We start from the raw sequence: 16708 nt of genomic DNA on the forward strand, positions 1-16708 counted from the left end.
TATAGAACATAATATAATACATGAATTCCACCATTGTTGTGCTAGAAGTTACATATGTACTGTAGTGGATTGTAACTTTATTTACACATCAAAGATTGTCATAGTTGTGAAAGCTAAAACGATTTGCTGTGTCCTATAATAAATAATTATTAATGTAGATGTTTCATGGGAGGATATTACTGGCTGTTTTCACAGGTAAAGAATGTACTGCGGCTTTATGTGTTAGTATTTTTTACACTCGCAAAGACAATGACAGTTTTTGCTCGACAAAACACCCGGTCGGTGCCGATGTATCCTGAACGAAACCAGACGAACGATGTAACTGCCTAATAAAGGAGGAATGTTCATACTTGAAGAAAAATAATAAAGTTTAGTCATTATATTGTAGATATTATTTAGTTTACCAAAGCAATATATAGATGATCACATGCATAAGATACCATGATTGTTTTTTGTCGTTGTTGTTGTTGTTTTTTTGTTTGGTTTTTTTCAGTGGTATTGGCGAAATTGTTGTTAACTATTGGTAGCTGCTGAAAACCAAATGGCTGGTTCATTTGGTTCTTGCTGTCTAAATGCCTTTGATCTTGCTGGTCATTATCTTTAAAGTTGGTTGTTTGTTTATTTATGTATTTCATTAATTTATTTTTTAAAAATGGAATATTGTTGAATAAATTATTGATTTTACTTGGTATCAAGTCATTGTTTTTTCTTATTCTATCAAATGTTTCTAATTCAGTGTGATCTTCCAATGCAAATGGTTATTGGGTAGTTGACATGAAATTTCAAGCAGTGGCACTGGTGTCCGCAGTATGACATATTCATACTTCATCAAAACCTTTTGTAATTTTTTTTTATAATTATTTTACGTGTTACTATTAATCAATTAATATGGTCATAAAATGGTCATTTATTTTTTATTATACAGTTTTATAAGTTATAAGTTATTAATAAATCAACCTAGGTATTTGCACAGGTATTTTAACATCTAAATAAAATAATATGTAAAAGTAATATTACATAAAGCCCTAGAGTTGCTTCAATAACTCATTTGAAAAAAAGTGACATCCTGTATAATGTGGCTCTTTGATCCCGACCTAATCCTTCTCTGACACACAGGGCGAGTTCTGGCGAGAGGGGAAAAATCTGATTATATAACTTGACTTGTAGGGAAACGGCGTGCGTGAGGCTGTGTCAGTTTAGGATTCGGCTAATGCTGCTGACTGTCATTGACTTCAGTTAAACTGCCAACAGAGCTGTAATCGCATGCTACTGCGAGACGTTTCCTCTGAGGGGTTGAGCTCAGGTCTCAAGAGCGGGTTACAGGTGGAGCGTGTGACAAGTCAGGACATGCTTCTGGAAGAGTAAAAGCACTTGGCGAAGTCACACATTAAAAATGTTGACTGGGAAACTGTACAAGTACTGTGTGTTCCAATAACAAAATAAATATGGAAATAAGTGCTGGGGGAGGGGGAGGGGACCCAAAATATTATGGACGATTATTTACTCCCTTATATTTTCATAATTTGGCTGGGTAGCAAAGAACAGATTTAGTCTAGAAATTTAAATATCTGTTTAAATTGTCTTAAGGCAAAATGTGGACATTTTCCCACAGTCCTCACCATGAACTTTGATGTTACAAAAACGTATCAAAATGAACTACGTGCAGTGTTGGGGAAAGTTACTTTTAAAAGTAATGCATTACAATATTGTCTTTTACAAAAAAGTAACTAATTGTGTTACTTTGTAATGTTTCATGGAAAGTAATGTGTTGTTACATTTGCGTTACTTTTTCTCACCGGCTTCAGCTAGCATATACTGCTCCCAATAAGTAATATAGTTCCCAGTATGTATACAGTTAGAAGATGGCTGTGTCTCATGTGACCTTGTTATCTGTACACGCTGTGACTATACAAATCACAACATGTAAATAGGAAAATGTTGGTGTTATTTTGTCACTTATTGGGAGCAGTATGCTAGCTGGAGCTGTTTACCTCCAGTCTTTGTGCTAAGCTAGGCTAGCGGTGGGTGTGTCAGAAAGAGTTACGGCAGGCACGGAGATGAGAAGGGTATGTATGGACTTATCTAACTCTGGGGGATACCGTGAATAAGCTAAAGTCCCAAAAAGTCGGCGTGTTCCTTTAAGCGGAGGTGATAAAGTCTGTTCCAGCCACTGCTACTTTCTTACTAGAGTACCCTATTGAACCAGGGAAAATAATAATTTGTATAATAATGTTATATAGTGTATCATAGTATAGACACAGCCGTTTTTACTCATTGAGAGATTTATTCGTGAAACATGCCTGGAATTTGGGCCGCCTTACTCTTACGTAATCCTGAGACCCCGGGCCGGGATATGTGTCCAAAGTTCCCACCACTCCTTTCAGGGACCAGGTGGTGAACTTTGAAAAATTCTGTCCTTCTGTCCCACCAGGTACGGAGGTTCAGGCGCCTTATGGGATGCTGGGAAGAGGAAGCGGTTGTGGCACTTTCCATAGGGATTCCATTTCGTGTGCCATGCAAATCTCACTCGCCAATGTGCATTGGCTTGTTCTTTCAACGCTAGCTTGCTATATTGCTAGCCTTTCGAAATTGTATTTGACTAGTATTTTGTAAATTGTTGACAGCAGACACAGGATTATATAGGACGCAGGAGGATTTATAGAACCACAGAACTCAACTGCTAACTGGACAAGTTTCGATGCTTGCAATTTTACTCCATTTTTCACTAACCCAAAGACACTGAGATACATTTTTTTTTTTTTTTTTTTTTTTTTAAGGGTATAATTTTCACACCATTTGGCACTTGTGAGGAACCTTAAAGTATTACATTAATGATCTTCATGGAATTTTCTATGGAAGTTGGTCGTTGTCCGTGCAAAAATATATAAAATATTATTCCTTAAAAAAAACACATGCATTACTCACGATTCACGAATGACTGACATGAAAAGCCAAGTAAGTTTTAGGAACCCTTCATTTTAATGTCTTTTGTTCTTACTTTGTTCTCAATAGTTCCATATGATCCTCAAACGGACCGGGCTGTTGGTGTCATAGTGAGAACACAAGAAGGAGATTGAGATACTCTATTTACAAGAGTCGTGTTATACTGGAATATTTAGTTACTATCATACCAGGAAAGTCAATAGATTCTTATACTGCTAGCTATTTATAGATAATGTTATGTTCTGGTGATCTGATCTTTTTTTTCTTTATCACTAAAATAAAAAGCTTTGTAACACAAGAATATTGATGTTACACTTCATTTTTAGCTTGCCTTTACTGGTTCATTATATTGTTGCAGTAAAACAATAAGCATATTTGTAATGTAGTTATAGGCTATTCTTTTGGGACTAATAATATACAATTAATAATTTTACCCTTCATTGAATGGATCATGTTTTGTTGACTTTAACCTTAGAATTTCTACTTGATATACATATAACAGTTCAGCCAGTCAGAATATTTTGGTGGCTTGATAGTCTTTAAAGCCACACCGCGGAACTTTTGCGGGCGCTAGGGGCGCTAGACCTGTAACTTTCACGTCTAGCGCCCCTAGAGGCCACAAGCGCCGCAGCACTGTCGCAAAAGTCTGCTCCATGAGTATATCAGAGCCTATGGTCACGTGATGGCCGTAAAGCGATACGTTCTCCAGGTCACATGACCTGGCCAACGACGGTCCGTCTTCTCCAAACTTACATAGGCGGTATTTCAAGAGGGCAGCCCCGCTCGGAGCATTAATAGTGTCAAACGCTGTATATTGGCCTGAGGAATCATTTAAAATAACTTGTATGCGTCAACTCTTTAGGTCACAAAGTCCACGGTGTGGCTTTAACTGAAGTGTGTTTACCTAATTAATTCAACGGTCGTGCGACTAGAATGTTTCCATAGCTGCATGACATATTTTATTTATTTTAATATTAATGATATGCAGAAAAGATGGATTAGCCTAGATTATCCTGCAATCTGAAAATAAAAAAATAAAAAAATTACAGAATTTTTGCCAATCTGTTAATTAAAAACAGAAAGAGTATTGAAAATGTTATTATTATTATTATTCATTTGAACCATTGTCAAATAATTGAATTCGGAATTAGGCTATGAATAATTTGTGTTTAAAATAAAATTCAACTAAAAACGTGATCTTGTTTGATGCAAACGTTCCACTTTTCTGTTTACCAAATGATGCCCTCTGGTGGATACCTTATGTTAGCGGCACAAATACCAAGAGATCAAATGCTTATATAAATTCTTTTAAATATAGATATATACATGTAACGCCTATTTGATAATCAAGAAAAATATATAAAAACTAATGTTCTAAGTATTTCACATTTAATTTTTGTGTTATAGGCTATGTATGTTCAAATTAAAAACAGGAAACGTTTCATTCAGTCAGAAAGAACAAAATAAGAAAAAAAAGAGAACAAATTAAAAAAGGAAGGAAAGTAAGTTGCTATCACACATAACTTCCTCTCATCCAGCCTTGCAGGAGAAGACAGAACATATATGAACACATATATGCCTCTGTCATTTCCCTCTGATGTAAGAGATAAGTTATGGACTAGGGTTAAGTTTAGTGGTAAGGATAAAGTTAGGACTACATTTTTGAACTGGAATGTTGTTCCAGGATCAACAAAATATGTATATATACTTGGCAAGTATATGTCTTACTTGGCAAGATCATGGTAACCGAACCATCTCTATCTGACTTGTATTCCTCTTCCAATTCATTTAGTCTGAGATAAGCATTAGTTTAAAGAGGAAAGCATGCAGCTCATGTGTCTGTTAATCAAGATTTACAGCCATTTCTCGGCATGAGGTCAACACAACAAAGCCCTCAATTTCAGTTTCTTCCTGGTCCAAAACCCAACAAAAGGAAACTTCTTTCCTTCTTATGATATCCAAATAGTCAAAGCCAAATAAATTAATAATATAATCGTTTGACAAACACGTTGGCTGTTTAAACATGCTCTGCCCTCAAAGGGCACACTGACGTATTTCCATAATGTGTTTTCATAGTGTTTCATGCTCTTTGTCCTTTGAGCTTAACCATTGCTTGGCCTACAGTAAATAAAAACATTATTATTTAATGAATTATCTTATGCTCAGGTTTCTTCAAGCGTCTTGGAGACATTGCCACAGTTCTTCTGGATTTAGTCTGTCTCGGACTTGATGATGGTGAGATCAGATCTCCATGTGGATCATATCGGCTGTTGTCAGACTCCTTGTGCATACAAAAATCTCACTGGATCATTACAAGTAATGCATATGGCAAAAGGAATGTTTGGAAATGTAAACTGATATTTCCTATACTGACACACTACAGCTAAATAAACTAGATGTACCGCATCGCGGTACAAAATATGACCGCCGCTCAGGCCTGCACTGGCTTTCCACAAAAATAAATGACGTGGAGTAATTTGGCTGTATTGCGTGTTTATGTATATACCTAAAAAAAGTAATAGTATGTGCATGTCTGTCTGTGTATGTGTGTGTGTGTGTGTGTGTGTGTGTGTGTATGTGTGTGTGTTTGTGTATGTGTGTGTCTGTGTGTGTGTGTGTGTGTGTGTGTGTGTGTGTGTGTGTGTGTGTGTGTGTGTGTGTGTCTGTGCGTGTATGTATGTGTGCGTACATGTGTGCGCGTGTGTGTTTGTGTGTGTGTGTCTGTGCATGTGGATTTGTATGTGTGTGTATGGGTGTGTGTCTGTGCGTGTGGATGTCAGTGAGTGTGCATGCTTGCGTTTGTTTGTATTCCTGCATGTGTGTGTGTGACAGTATCATCCTAAACCAGCAACCCTTCGCTCAACAGCACCATCTACAGGCCGATGAGTGTACAGTCACTAAATGTGCACATAAATGAATTTATTTTATACCCCCCCATGGATGAAATTCTACAAAACTTAGCAGAGGATACCCCCAGAGGATGTCAAGTTAATCATACACATGAAATATGGTGCAGTTCTGAACATCTCCACTGAAGATAGGGGCGATTAAAGCAGAATAATATTGCATTTTCATTTTTTATGGGAGGGGCGCAAATCACAAATGAGTGATTATGGGCTAGGTTGATGTGGGCCCTTAAGAGCAACATACCATAAAAATGTCTTCATCCTCGGTGCCACGGTTCAGGTAGTTATTTAGGAAAAACTGCATTTTTTGGGGTTTGGGGGGGCCCAGCGCGGGGGGGGGGGGGGCAGCGCGGGGGGGGGGGGGGGGGGTGGCCCCCGGGGACCAAACGAAATTTTTCCGTAGAAGTCTAGTGGGGCTACATGCCCACCAAATTTCATGTTCCCCGGTGTTTCGGTGTCCCTGGTATCGTTGACGAAAAATTTACGGGGGCCCCAGCGCAGGGGGGGGAAGTGGCCCCCGGGGACCAAACGAAATTTTTCCGTAAAAGTCTAGTAGACCAACATACCATAAAAATTTCTTCATCCTCGGTGCCACGGTTCAGGTAGTTATTTAGGAAAAACTGCATTTTTTTGGGTTTGGGGGGGCCCAGCGCGGGGGGGGAGTGGCCCCCGGGGACCAAACGAAATTTTTCCGTAGAAGTGTAGTGGGGCTACATGCTCACCAAATTTCATGTTCCCCGGTGCTTCGGTGTCCCTGGTATCGTTGACGAAAAATTTACGGGGGCCCCAGCGCGGGGGGGGAAGTGGCCCCCGGGGACCAAACGAAATTTTTCCGTAAAAGTCTAGTAGACCAACATACCATAAAAATGTCTTCATCCTCGGTGCCACGGTTCAGGTAGTTATTTAGGAAAAACTGCATTTTTTTGGTTTTGGGGGGGCCCAGCGCGGGGGGGGAGTGGCCCCCGGGGACCAAACGAAATTTTTCCGTAGAAGTCTAGTGGGGCTACATGCCCACCAAATTTCATGTTCCCCGGTGTTTCGGTGTCCCTGGTATGGTTGACGAAAAATTTACGGGGGCCCCAGCGCGGGGGGGGGAAGTGGCCCCCGGGGACCAAATGAAATTTTTCCGTAAAAGTCTAGTAGACCAACATACCATAAAAATGTCTTCATCCTCGGTGCCACGGTTCAGGTAGTTATTTAGGAAAAACTGCATTTTTTTGGGTTTGGGGGGGCCCAGCGCGGGGGGGGAGTGGCCCCCGGGGACCAAACGAAAATTTTCCTTAGAAGTCTAGTGGGGCTACATGCCCACCAAATTTCATGTTCCCCGGTGTTTCGGTGTCCCTGGTATCGTTGACGAAAAATTTAAGGGGGCCCCAGCGCGGGGGGGGGAAGTGGCCCCCGGGGACCAAACGAAATTTTTCCGTAAAAGTCTAGTAGACCAACATACCATAAAAATGTCTTCATCCTCGGTGCCACGGTTCAGGTAGTTATTTAGGAAAAACTGCATTTTTGGGGGTTTGGGGGGGCCCAGCGCAGGGGGGGAGTGGCCCCCGGGGACCAAACGAAATTTTTCCTTAGAAGTCTAGTGGGGCTACATGCCCACCAAATTTCATGTTCCCCGGTGCTTCGGTGTCCCTGGTATCGTTGACGAAAAATTCAGTAAGGTGACAAAAAAAAAAAAAAAAAAAACTTTGACAATCCCTATATGACCGCTTTCGCTAGCTACGCTAGCGGCGGTCATAATAAATGGCCATTAATAACATGGCCTATAACCATTGTTTTGGTGAAAATACTAACTTGCCTAAGACTTTTGCATATATATATATAACTGATATATATAGATATATACTGTATATCAGTTATCACATAGATCATAAATATACAGTATATATATATATATATATATATATATTTTATTTTTTTATTTATGATATATGTGATAACTGATATACAGTATATATCTATATATATCACATATATCAAATATATATATATATATATATATATACATATATATATATATATATATCTAATGAACCTTATTGTTAAGTGTTGCCACTTTATTTTGCTATCCTCACTTACATAAATAAACTACAGTGTCCTCCTGCACCCACTAAAAAAATATCAAAAAATTATATCTGGTGTCTGAATAATTTTTGGTTTGACTGTATGCATAAAGATAAGATAACACACCAAAAAGAAAAGAAAAAAACTCTGTAAATGCAAGACTGGATATGCTCATTGTAGTTAGGAATTCAAAACAAAGCATAGGACTGCAAAAAAAAAAAAAAAAAAAAGGCCTGAGGGATTATTGAGTTTTGAGCCGATACAGGGGTCAGTGTGCACAAACATGATCAGAATAGAGGGAAGAAACCTTACCTGTAACCTCAACATAAATGTCAGAATAACAATTCAACACCACACTTAGATAAGCCACCGCCGCGTGTTTGGTCTGATAAAGAGTCAATTGAACTCTTTGGCCACAATCACAAAAGGTATGTCTGAAGAATGAGGAAAAGCAATGGGGAAAAGGAAGTATGAAGCCTGATGGATGTATTAAAGGAAGGGTAGGCAACTTGTTTTATAAACACTTTTTGTTATACTGGAACTCTCTTCACATCCTGATATCAATCAATAATAGAAGTGGTGTAAAAATTAAACTTGTACATAAATCTTCTGTGGAAGTAAAAGGACCAAAAGGTTATGGTTATACAGTGTTGTAGAGTCATCGAGCGCCACAAACAAACAGCAGCCGCCTTTTACAGTTCCTCCTGAACCAAAACAACGAGCTTATGCTGCGTCGACTGGTGTGTGCGTTCATGTGTTTTGAAGGAGGCGTGGCTTAAGGGAGGGTGGGATCTTATGCTTTCAAAGCTAGCTTGCTATTGCCAGTGGTGGACAGTAACGAAGTAAATGTAATTCGTTACTGTACTTAAGTAGCTTTTTTGCGTATCTGTAGGCCTACTTTACTGAAGTATTTAAATTTGGGAAGACTTTTACTTTAACTCCACTACATTTCAAAGTCAAATATCTTACTTTTTACTCTAGGCCTACTACATTTTCAAAATCAGTCGTTCCTTTTTATGTATGAGTGGATAAAAACTTAACTGGTCAAACGAGCCACCTATCACAGTAGCCTACAACGTGCGCACTTTGTTTTGAACTTGCCTTGGTGGTATCTACTAAGCGCGAACCAGAGCCGTTAAATATGAGAGTTGCGACCATAGACAGTATATAAGAGGTTGCGACACACACGGCTTGTTCGACTTGAACCGGTGCTACACAGACCGATCAGTTTATGACATCAAAGTATAGAGCGAAATCGCGAGGGCGACTGAAAAGCATACAGAGCCGTCTACTTTCTAATCGCTCTTGCGGTATTTTAATGTCATTCACCGATTGGTCTGTGCAGTGTGCCGTTTCAAGTCGAACAAGCCTACTGTGATCTCGCCTCCGCGCGGTCACGTGATTCGTGTAGCTCTCAATAGTTCCAAACAATTTGTGTTGCCAATAATTTTAAGCGGGGCAGAGAGCAGCAGCTATTATTGCAGCAATTATAGGTAAATACTGACGCATAATGAACATTGCTTATTACCTTGACACTAAAATTACTTGCATATAATAGCATTTTTTTTTTCTGAGGAGTAGCAGAAACACTGCATTAATACTTTTTGGTGTTTAATTTTGTAGGGAAATTGGCTGCTCCCATAATGTAGTGTGTATATATATATATTCAATGGCATTGTGCAGGTTTATATGAATTTATCATAACATTAGGATGTTTATAATTATGACCATAGACGCTTGTGAAAAATATGTACAGTAAATACTGTAAATGTATTATACCTTATGGGATCAGTACCCTTCCGTCCAAAATTAAACACACAAAAAATGTATTCAATTCAAATATATATATATATATATATATATAGACTAATTATGTAATTAATGTCATTTTATTAACAGATTGATGTGCCAAGAGTGACAGAGTCTTCACGTAGACTGAGTTAAGCAAGAGTCTTGTGACAAAAATTATAATAGGACATTATAGTAATAAAACTTGGATACTTAAGTACATTTGAAGGCAAATACTTTTGTACTTTTACTCAAGTGAATGTTTAAAGGCAGCACTTCTACTTTTACATGAGTAATATTTTACCTTGAGTATCTTTACTTTAACTCAAGTAGGCTACATGGTATGTGCACTTCGTCCACCACTGGCTATTGCTAGTCTCTCCAGAATTGCCTACTCAAGCTCTGAGGTTGTGTTGTAGTAGCACATGTTATTCTGAGGGGTTTTGGAGAAGAATGTATTTATTTTCTGTTATTTCTGTAATATTTCTGTAATATTTCACATTATAAATATTAATTTTACAAGAAAAATAATGATCCAAAAGATACATCAAATTTAACCATGAAGGATTGATGTTCTGTAATGAATCAGTCTTCGAACTTTTGAAGTATTTTTGGACATCTGTGGATTGTTCTCAAACATGTAGTGACTTCAGGATGACTAGTGAAGGCAAACCTTGACTCAGTGGAAATCTGTAATAATTAACCCTCTGATACTGTTTTGGCCATGCATTTTTTAAATAAATAATAATTTTACTTCATTGGTACTAAACTTGGTGACTTTTGTCCAACTTACTATGTGAATGCAGACATGATTCTAAAAAACAAAAACAGTGTATTTTTCACAGTCAAAAGTGACCACCGTAAGAAATGAATGGGAAATACGAGAAATACGAAGTGGTTATAGTAAAATAAATAGTGGTTTAGTCAAACATTTTCTGAAGAGACTCTTCATTATATGATGAACAGATTGAACTACGGTTTTTATTTACATACAGTATAAACATTCATCAACTCACACATCAGTTGTGGTAAAAGGAAGCTCAAGCATGTTCACTTGACGTGCGAGAACCAATGAGGTTCATTCTCGTGTTACGCAGCATGTTTGAGCTTCCGCAAGAACCAATGAGGTTCATTCTCGTGTTACGAAGCACGTTTGAGCTTCCGCAAGAACCAATGAGGTTCATTCTCGTGTTACGAAGCACGTTTGAGCTTCCGCAAGAACCAATGAGGTTAATTCTCGTGTTACGAAGCACGTTTGAGCTTCCGCAAGAACCAATGAGGTTCATTCTCGTGTTACGAAGCATGTTTGAGCTTCCGCAAGAACCAATGAGGTTCATTCTCGTGTTACGCAGCACGTTTGAGCTTCAGCAAGAACCAATGAGGTTCATTCTCGTGTTACGAAGCATGTATGAGCTTCCGCAAGAACCAATGAGGTTCATTCTCGTGTTACGCAGCACGTTTGAGCTTCAGCAAGAACCAATGAGGTTCATTCTCGTGTTACGCAGCACGTTTGAGCTTCCGCAAGAACCAATGAGGTTCATTCTCGTGTTACGCAGCACGTTTGAGCTTCCGCAAGAACCAATGAGGTTCATTCTCGTGTTATGCAGCACGTTTGAGCTTCTGCAAGAACCAATGAGGTTCATTCTCGTGTTACGAAGCACGTTTGAGCTTCCGCAAGAACCAATGAGGTTCATTCTCGTGTTACACAGTACGTTTGAGCTTCCGCAAGAACCAATGAGGTTCATTCTCGTGTTACGAAGCACGTTTGAGCTTCCGCAAGAACCAATGAGGTTCATTCTCGTGTTACGAAGCATGTTTGAGCTTCCGCAAGAACCAATGAGGTTCATTCACGTGTTACGAAGCATGTTTGAGCTTCCGCAAGAACCAATGAGGTTCATTCTCGTGTTACGCAGCACGTTTGAGCTTCAGCAAGAACCAATGAGGTTAATTCTCGTGTTACGCAGCACGTTTGAGCTTCCGCAAGAACCAATGAGGTTCATTCTCGTGTTACGCAGCACGTTTGAGCTTCCGCAAGAACCAATGAGGTTCATTCTCGTGTTACGCAGCACGTTTGAGCTTCAGCAAGAACCAATGAGGTTCATTCTCGTGTTACGCAGCACGTTTGAGCTTCTGCAAGAACCAATGAGGTTCATTCTCGTGTTACGCAGCACGTTTGAGCTTCTGCAAGAACCAATGAGGTTCATTCTCGAGTTACGCAGCACATTTGAGCTTCTGCAAGAACCAATGAGGTTCATTCTTGTGTTACGCAACACGTTTGAGCTTCTGCAAGAACCAATGAGGTTCATTCTCGCGTGTCAATCAGGTTCGGTTGAGCTTCTGTTTATGTTAACTGATCAATGTTTATATGTGATTAAAGGCCTAAATTCAATCTGTTCATCATATGTCATGGATTTCTGATCTCTTTATGAACTTTTTGAAGTGTCAAAGTGTCATTTGTGTAGCTGTCAATGGAGGGACAGAAAGCTCTCAGATTTCATCAAAAAGATCTTCATTTGTGTTCCAAAGATAAATGAAAGTCTTACAGGTTTGGAACAACATGAGGGTGAGTAATTAATGACAGAATAACATTTTTGGGTGAACCATCCTTTTAAGTGAATGAATCAAAATCAGTCACTCATAAACTCATCCTGCCACCTACTGGCGTAATGATGAAACCACTAATGAAATGCACAGACTGACAGTCCTATTAGGACTAACCATTGTACAAGTAAATAATACAACAACTTTACCCACACTTTATGGTCTGACACATGTAAACTTTTGCCACTGCTTGTTGCAACTGTTGATAATCATCAATATTTGTAACATAAAATGTAACATAAGTTACAGCAGGTGCTATTTTATGCTTGAGCTTCAATAAAATGTTTTTTTTTTTTCATACAGATTGAAAATTGTTTAATTTGAACTTTATTTATAAGTAAATTAAGAAGTATTTTTAAAAAAAAAAAAATTTATTAAGGACCATGTACAATTTCCAACATAAATGTTACCATTTGATGCATTGTACCAGAGTTAGCCACAGGCTAATTGACATCTGCAGTCCATTTACTTACAAAGTAAAACTAAAGTAAAACTAAATAAAAGTAAAACTGTTTATTTTCTTATAAACATGCTCTACTGTGGGACTGCTGTTTGAACTGGCACTTGCTAGGTTCAGTCTTAAGAAACCAAAATAACAGAATGAAACAGTTGTCAAATTGAATGGATGTGTTAACTGCCTTAAAAATAAAAAACACAAAAAAACATATTTACATTTTCTGAAGCATTTATTTTGACAGCCTTATTAATAATATAACATGTTGTATATGCATGTATTATTGATATAGCAATAAGCTGTTCTATAACAATGAGTCAAAATGTTTATCAAAATGATGCCACAATGACGCAGATGACACAGTGTCAGTTCTCAAAATAATGCCAATGAATGTTTTTTAACCCAGACAAGATCCCTTTTGCACTTCTCACGATGTGTAATCTTTGTAAATGACCCACATCCTGTAGATATTAAGCATCACGACTAGAAAGTTCTTAATGGTAAAGAAGACCAGCATTTGATGAAAGACAGAAAAAAACATCATAACTGTAAGTCGGACAACAAAGAAGGGGCCGTCTTGAAGTAAAAAACATCCCACAATGTTCCATATATCTGTCCTGTACTTGGAGATGAGAGAGTCATCCTGGCCTTCACAAAAATCCTCAGGTTTGGTGTTCACCACTGAGAGATGCCAGTAAAAAACAGAAGTACGAAAGAACATTACAACAATGACTAAAATTAAATTGCAGTTTCTTGCCTATAGTTATTATTATGCATATAATGTCATAGCTAATATGCCATATTATGAAACAACAGACAAATATGGTACAAACCTGAAAAATTCAAAGGAAATTGTAGCATACTCCATGTCCAAACTGCCAGAATAATGCACACAAAGACTAGACTGTTCTCCCTAGAACAAGGAACAGCATATGATGAAAAATTAATGACTAAGAAAATGTAGACCTTATTATCTCATTCCTATAGAAGCTTGTTTCCATATTCCACGTGTACGTCGTTTTCAATGTGTTCTGTGACTTTTTTTCTAGTGATTACAAGTTTATGTAAATTATGTAATTCAGATGTAAAATAACTCACGATTCTTACTTTTTTTCTTGAAATTGCGAATTGTGAATTTCTCACAATTCTGAGTGAGATCTTGCAATTCATACTTTATAACTCACAATTCAGAGTGTGTATCTCATAAATCTGAGAAAAAAAGTCAGAATTGCAAAATAAAAAAATAAAAAAAGTTAATTGTGACTTTTAATATCACAATTCTGATTTTGTGCTTGCAATTGTGAGATACTATCTTGCGATTTATACATTATAACTCATAATTGTGACTTTATATCTCATAATTCTGACTTTTTTTAGATATAATATAATTTAGATATAAACACAGAACTGTGAGAAAAAAGTAAGAATTGTGAGTTATTTTGAGTTATATTATTCATTTATTATGAATTGCAAGACACAAACTCGCAATCGCTAGAACAAAGTCCGAATTGTGAAATAAGCTGCAATTTCAAGTTACATTATAAAGTACGAATTGCGAGATATAAACAAACAAAATAAAAGTCCGAGTTGTGTGAGTTTATATATTTTCTCCTCTCAGAATTGTGAGATATAAGAATTGTGAGGAATTGTTAGATAAAAGTTGAAATTACCTTTTTTATTTTTTATAACAAACTAATTTTGTATGGAAGTGGAAACAAGCTTCCACACAGACCACATTGAATAATAGGTTGGGTTTTATTTTATTCTATTTTTATTTTCATTTAAATCTGGAAGTAAACAGAAAGATTTAATTACACTTACCTAACAGAAACACATTGAAATAAATGTGAAAATGTGGACTATTTAGTCTTAAACAATACTTGCTTCACATCAGACAGCGTCTCACTGATGAACTCGAGGATATCAGCAGCCGTGCCCACAAAGATGAGCAACAACTGGGACATTTCATCTCTAGTGACCCCTCCAGCGATTGGTAGCAGCCACTTCCCCACTATTAGCAGGATCAGGATGATTTGGTGAAGGGCTAGGATCCAGTTGTTGGCACAAACCGATGACAAGAATTTTAGATGGTCCTAAAATACCACCACAAAGTTACTATTCAGCTAAGAGGTGTTGCCTTCTGGAAGAACTGAGGTCAGACTTACATAAAGCATGTCCTGTAAATCTCACAGGTGAAGGTGTGGCGACTTCTGAACAAATAACAACAGTTTTTCTATAAGAACCTTGTTTTGCGCAAGCATTAACACAGGTCTTGTTTGTGTTGAGGACTGAACCAACATTTGTATTTACAAATCACCCATGCTAGTAGTTGTGCTTTAAACTGAGTAAATAAACTATGTCTGAAAGACTTGCAAGAGACTTATTTAAGAGATTAGTGTAGTCTACATTTCCATGGAAAACGTCTGTAATGTGGAAAGTCATGATGTTATAAAAGACAGAGACAGTACCTGTAAATTCATGGTTGCATTGGAAGAATTTCTCCTTTCATCAAAAAAGAATTGGAAGCTCTCAGGTGAATCCAGTTTATTGCACTGCAATAAGCAACATTTCAGGCATAAAACATTAAGAAATATAATGCATTTGTCATTGTATCAGACACTGGCATTGAAATACACGTGGGTTTTTATTTTTCTAAAGTTTTCTAAAGGCAGCATGAAATATGTTTGCAAAGCAGTCAAAAGCTAAAATGTATTTATAGAAGTATTATATGTGCATTGCTTTCCCTTGAGTATACCTTTATGTCTTCTGATCTGTTTTGCTGATGGTGCAATTCAAGGATCCATATGGTTGGTATAATACTTATGAGGAAAAACAATATTGCTGGAGAAACCCTAAGATCAGAGTTTGAGTTACTCAGATATATATTGTCAAAATTCACTCAAGTGTTTAAACCAAGTTACACTAGATGATATTTCAGGATGTTGACCCCAGAAAAGGTTCGATTTGGCTCTCGAAATTCTTACACATGCAAAAAGAAATGTTGACGTGTGTACTTACCATTTGTAATCCTTCCCTTTTCTTCTTCTCAGAGTTAAAATCATTTCAGCCACGAGAGGCAGATAGAGGATAGTTAGAAACCAGTATAAATTATTATTTTTCACCCATGTCACTCTCCATACACCGATGAGAGACACTAAAATAAATAATGCCCTGGTGACTACAACGCAGGTAAATTTGACAAGCATGATTTCTTTCAGAATACAGCTTGAGGCTGGTCGAGGTAATGCGTGGAAAGCTGAGGTTTTCACTCTGAGCTCCTTGATTTAAAGAAGCCGATTTTATCTTCCCCCCCCTTCTTCCCTTCTTCCCACGTTTCACACCATTTGGGCGGGACTTCTGTTTTGAATCTTTTTAACCATGTTATATTCTGAAAGAAAAATACAAAGTGTGTGGATTTATCCATAAGCTAATTTCATGTCATCATATGTGTCACAGTAACTGTTTAAATAATGTATTTAATGCTTTGTTTCGTGTCTAGAGTGTTTTTAAAAAAAAATTTATATATTTTTTTATAAATATGATTATAATTCGGCTACTTTAGAACGGAAGGTTTTAGGTATTAACAAAGGCTAGTAAAATTTAGGCCTAACTATGCCCTATGCCAGTATAGGCCTAGGCAATATATATATATATATATATAGTGTATTCAAAAAGTAGATAAAAAAAAAAGTGAAGTATAAGAAATTGTGTAGCCTACTCTTTAAATGTTTAACCAAAAGTGCACGTAATAATATATGAAGTCACACTATATATATATATATATATATATATATATATTTATAAAATTAAGCATATATATGCTTAGTAGCCTATATAATATGCTAGATTAAATATATATATATATATATATATATAAAATTAAGCATATATATGCTTAGTAGCCTATATAATATGCTAGATTAAGTATATATATATATATATATATATA

General features: G+C 37.2%; 1 protein-coding gene across 2 annotated transcripts; it reads right to left on the reverse strand.

Moving 5' to 3' along the window:
• Positions 1-12675: 12675 nt before the first annotated feature.
• On the reverse strand, positions 12676-16047 carry tmem26b (transmembrane protein 26b). Of its 2 annotated transcripts, none has more exons than XM_082151354.1 (6): positions 15778-16047; positions 15515-15611; positions 15228-15311; positions 14644-14852; positions 13593-13672; positions 12676-13440 (listed from the first exon to the last, which is right to left on the reverse strand). In XM_082151354.1, exons 1-6 carry the CDS (start codon positions 15963-15965, stop codon positions 13187-13189), a joined length of 912 nt encoding a protein of 303 aa, XP_082007480.1. In that variant the 5' UTR covers positions 15966-16047; the 3' UTR covers positions 12676-13186. The 2 variants fall into 2 exon arrangements, with proteins under 2 accessions (XP_082007480.1, XP_082007479.1); XM_082151353.1 differs by having other exon boundaries at positions 13593-13668; positions 14640-14852.
• Positions 16048-16708: the final 661 nt, after the last annotated feature.

This window comes from Leuciscus leuciscus, assembly GCF_965113295.1.
Source record: "Leuciscus leuciscus genome assembly, chromosome: 21".
NCBI classification, from domain to species: domain Eukaryota; kingdom Metazoa; phylum Chordata; class Actinopteri; order Cypriniformes; family Leuciscidae; genus Leuciscus; species Leuciscus leuciscus.

Coding starts and splice junctions, on each gene's coding strand:
- tmem26b (XM_082151354.1), bottom strand. CDS start 15,965: ATGCTTGTCAAATTTACCTGCGTTGTAGTCACCAGGGCATTATTTATT. Junction 14,853..15,227: donor ATGCAACCATGAATTTACAG/GTACTGTCTCTG, acceptor GTGGTATTTTAG/GACCATCTAAAATTCTTGTC. Junction 13,441..13,592: donor ATTTCCTTTGAATTTTTCAG/GTTTGTACCATA, acceptor GGCATCTCTCAG/TGGTGAACACCAAACCTGAG.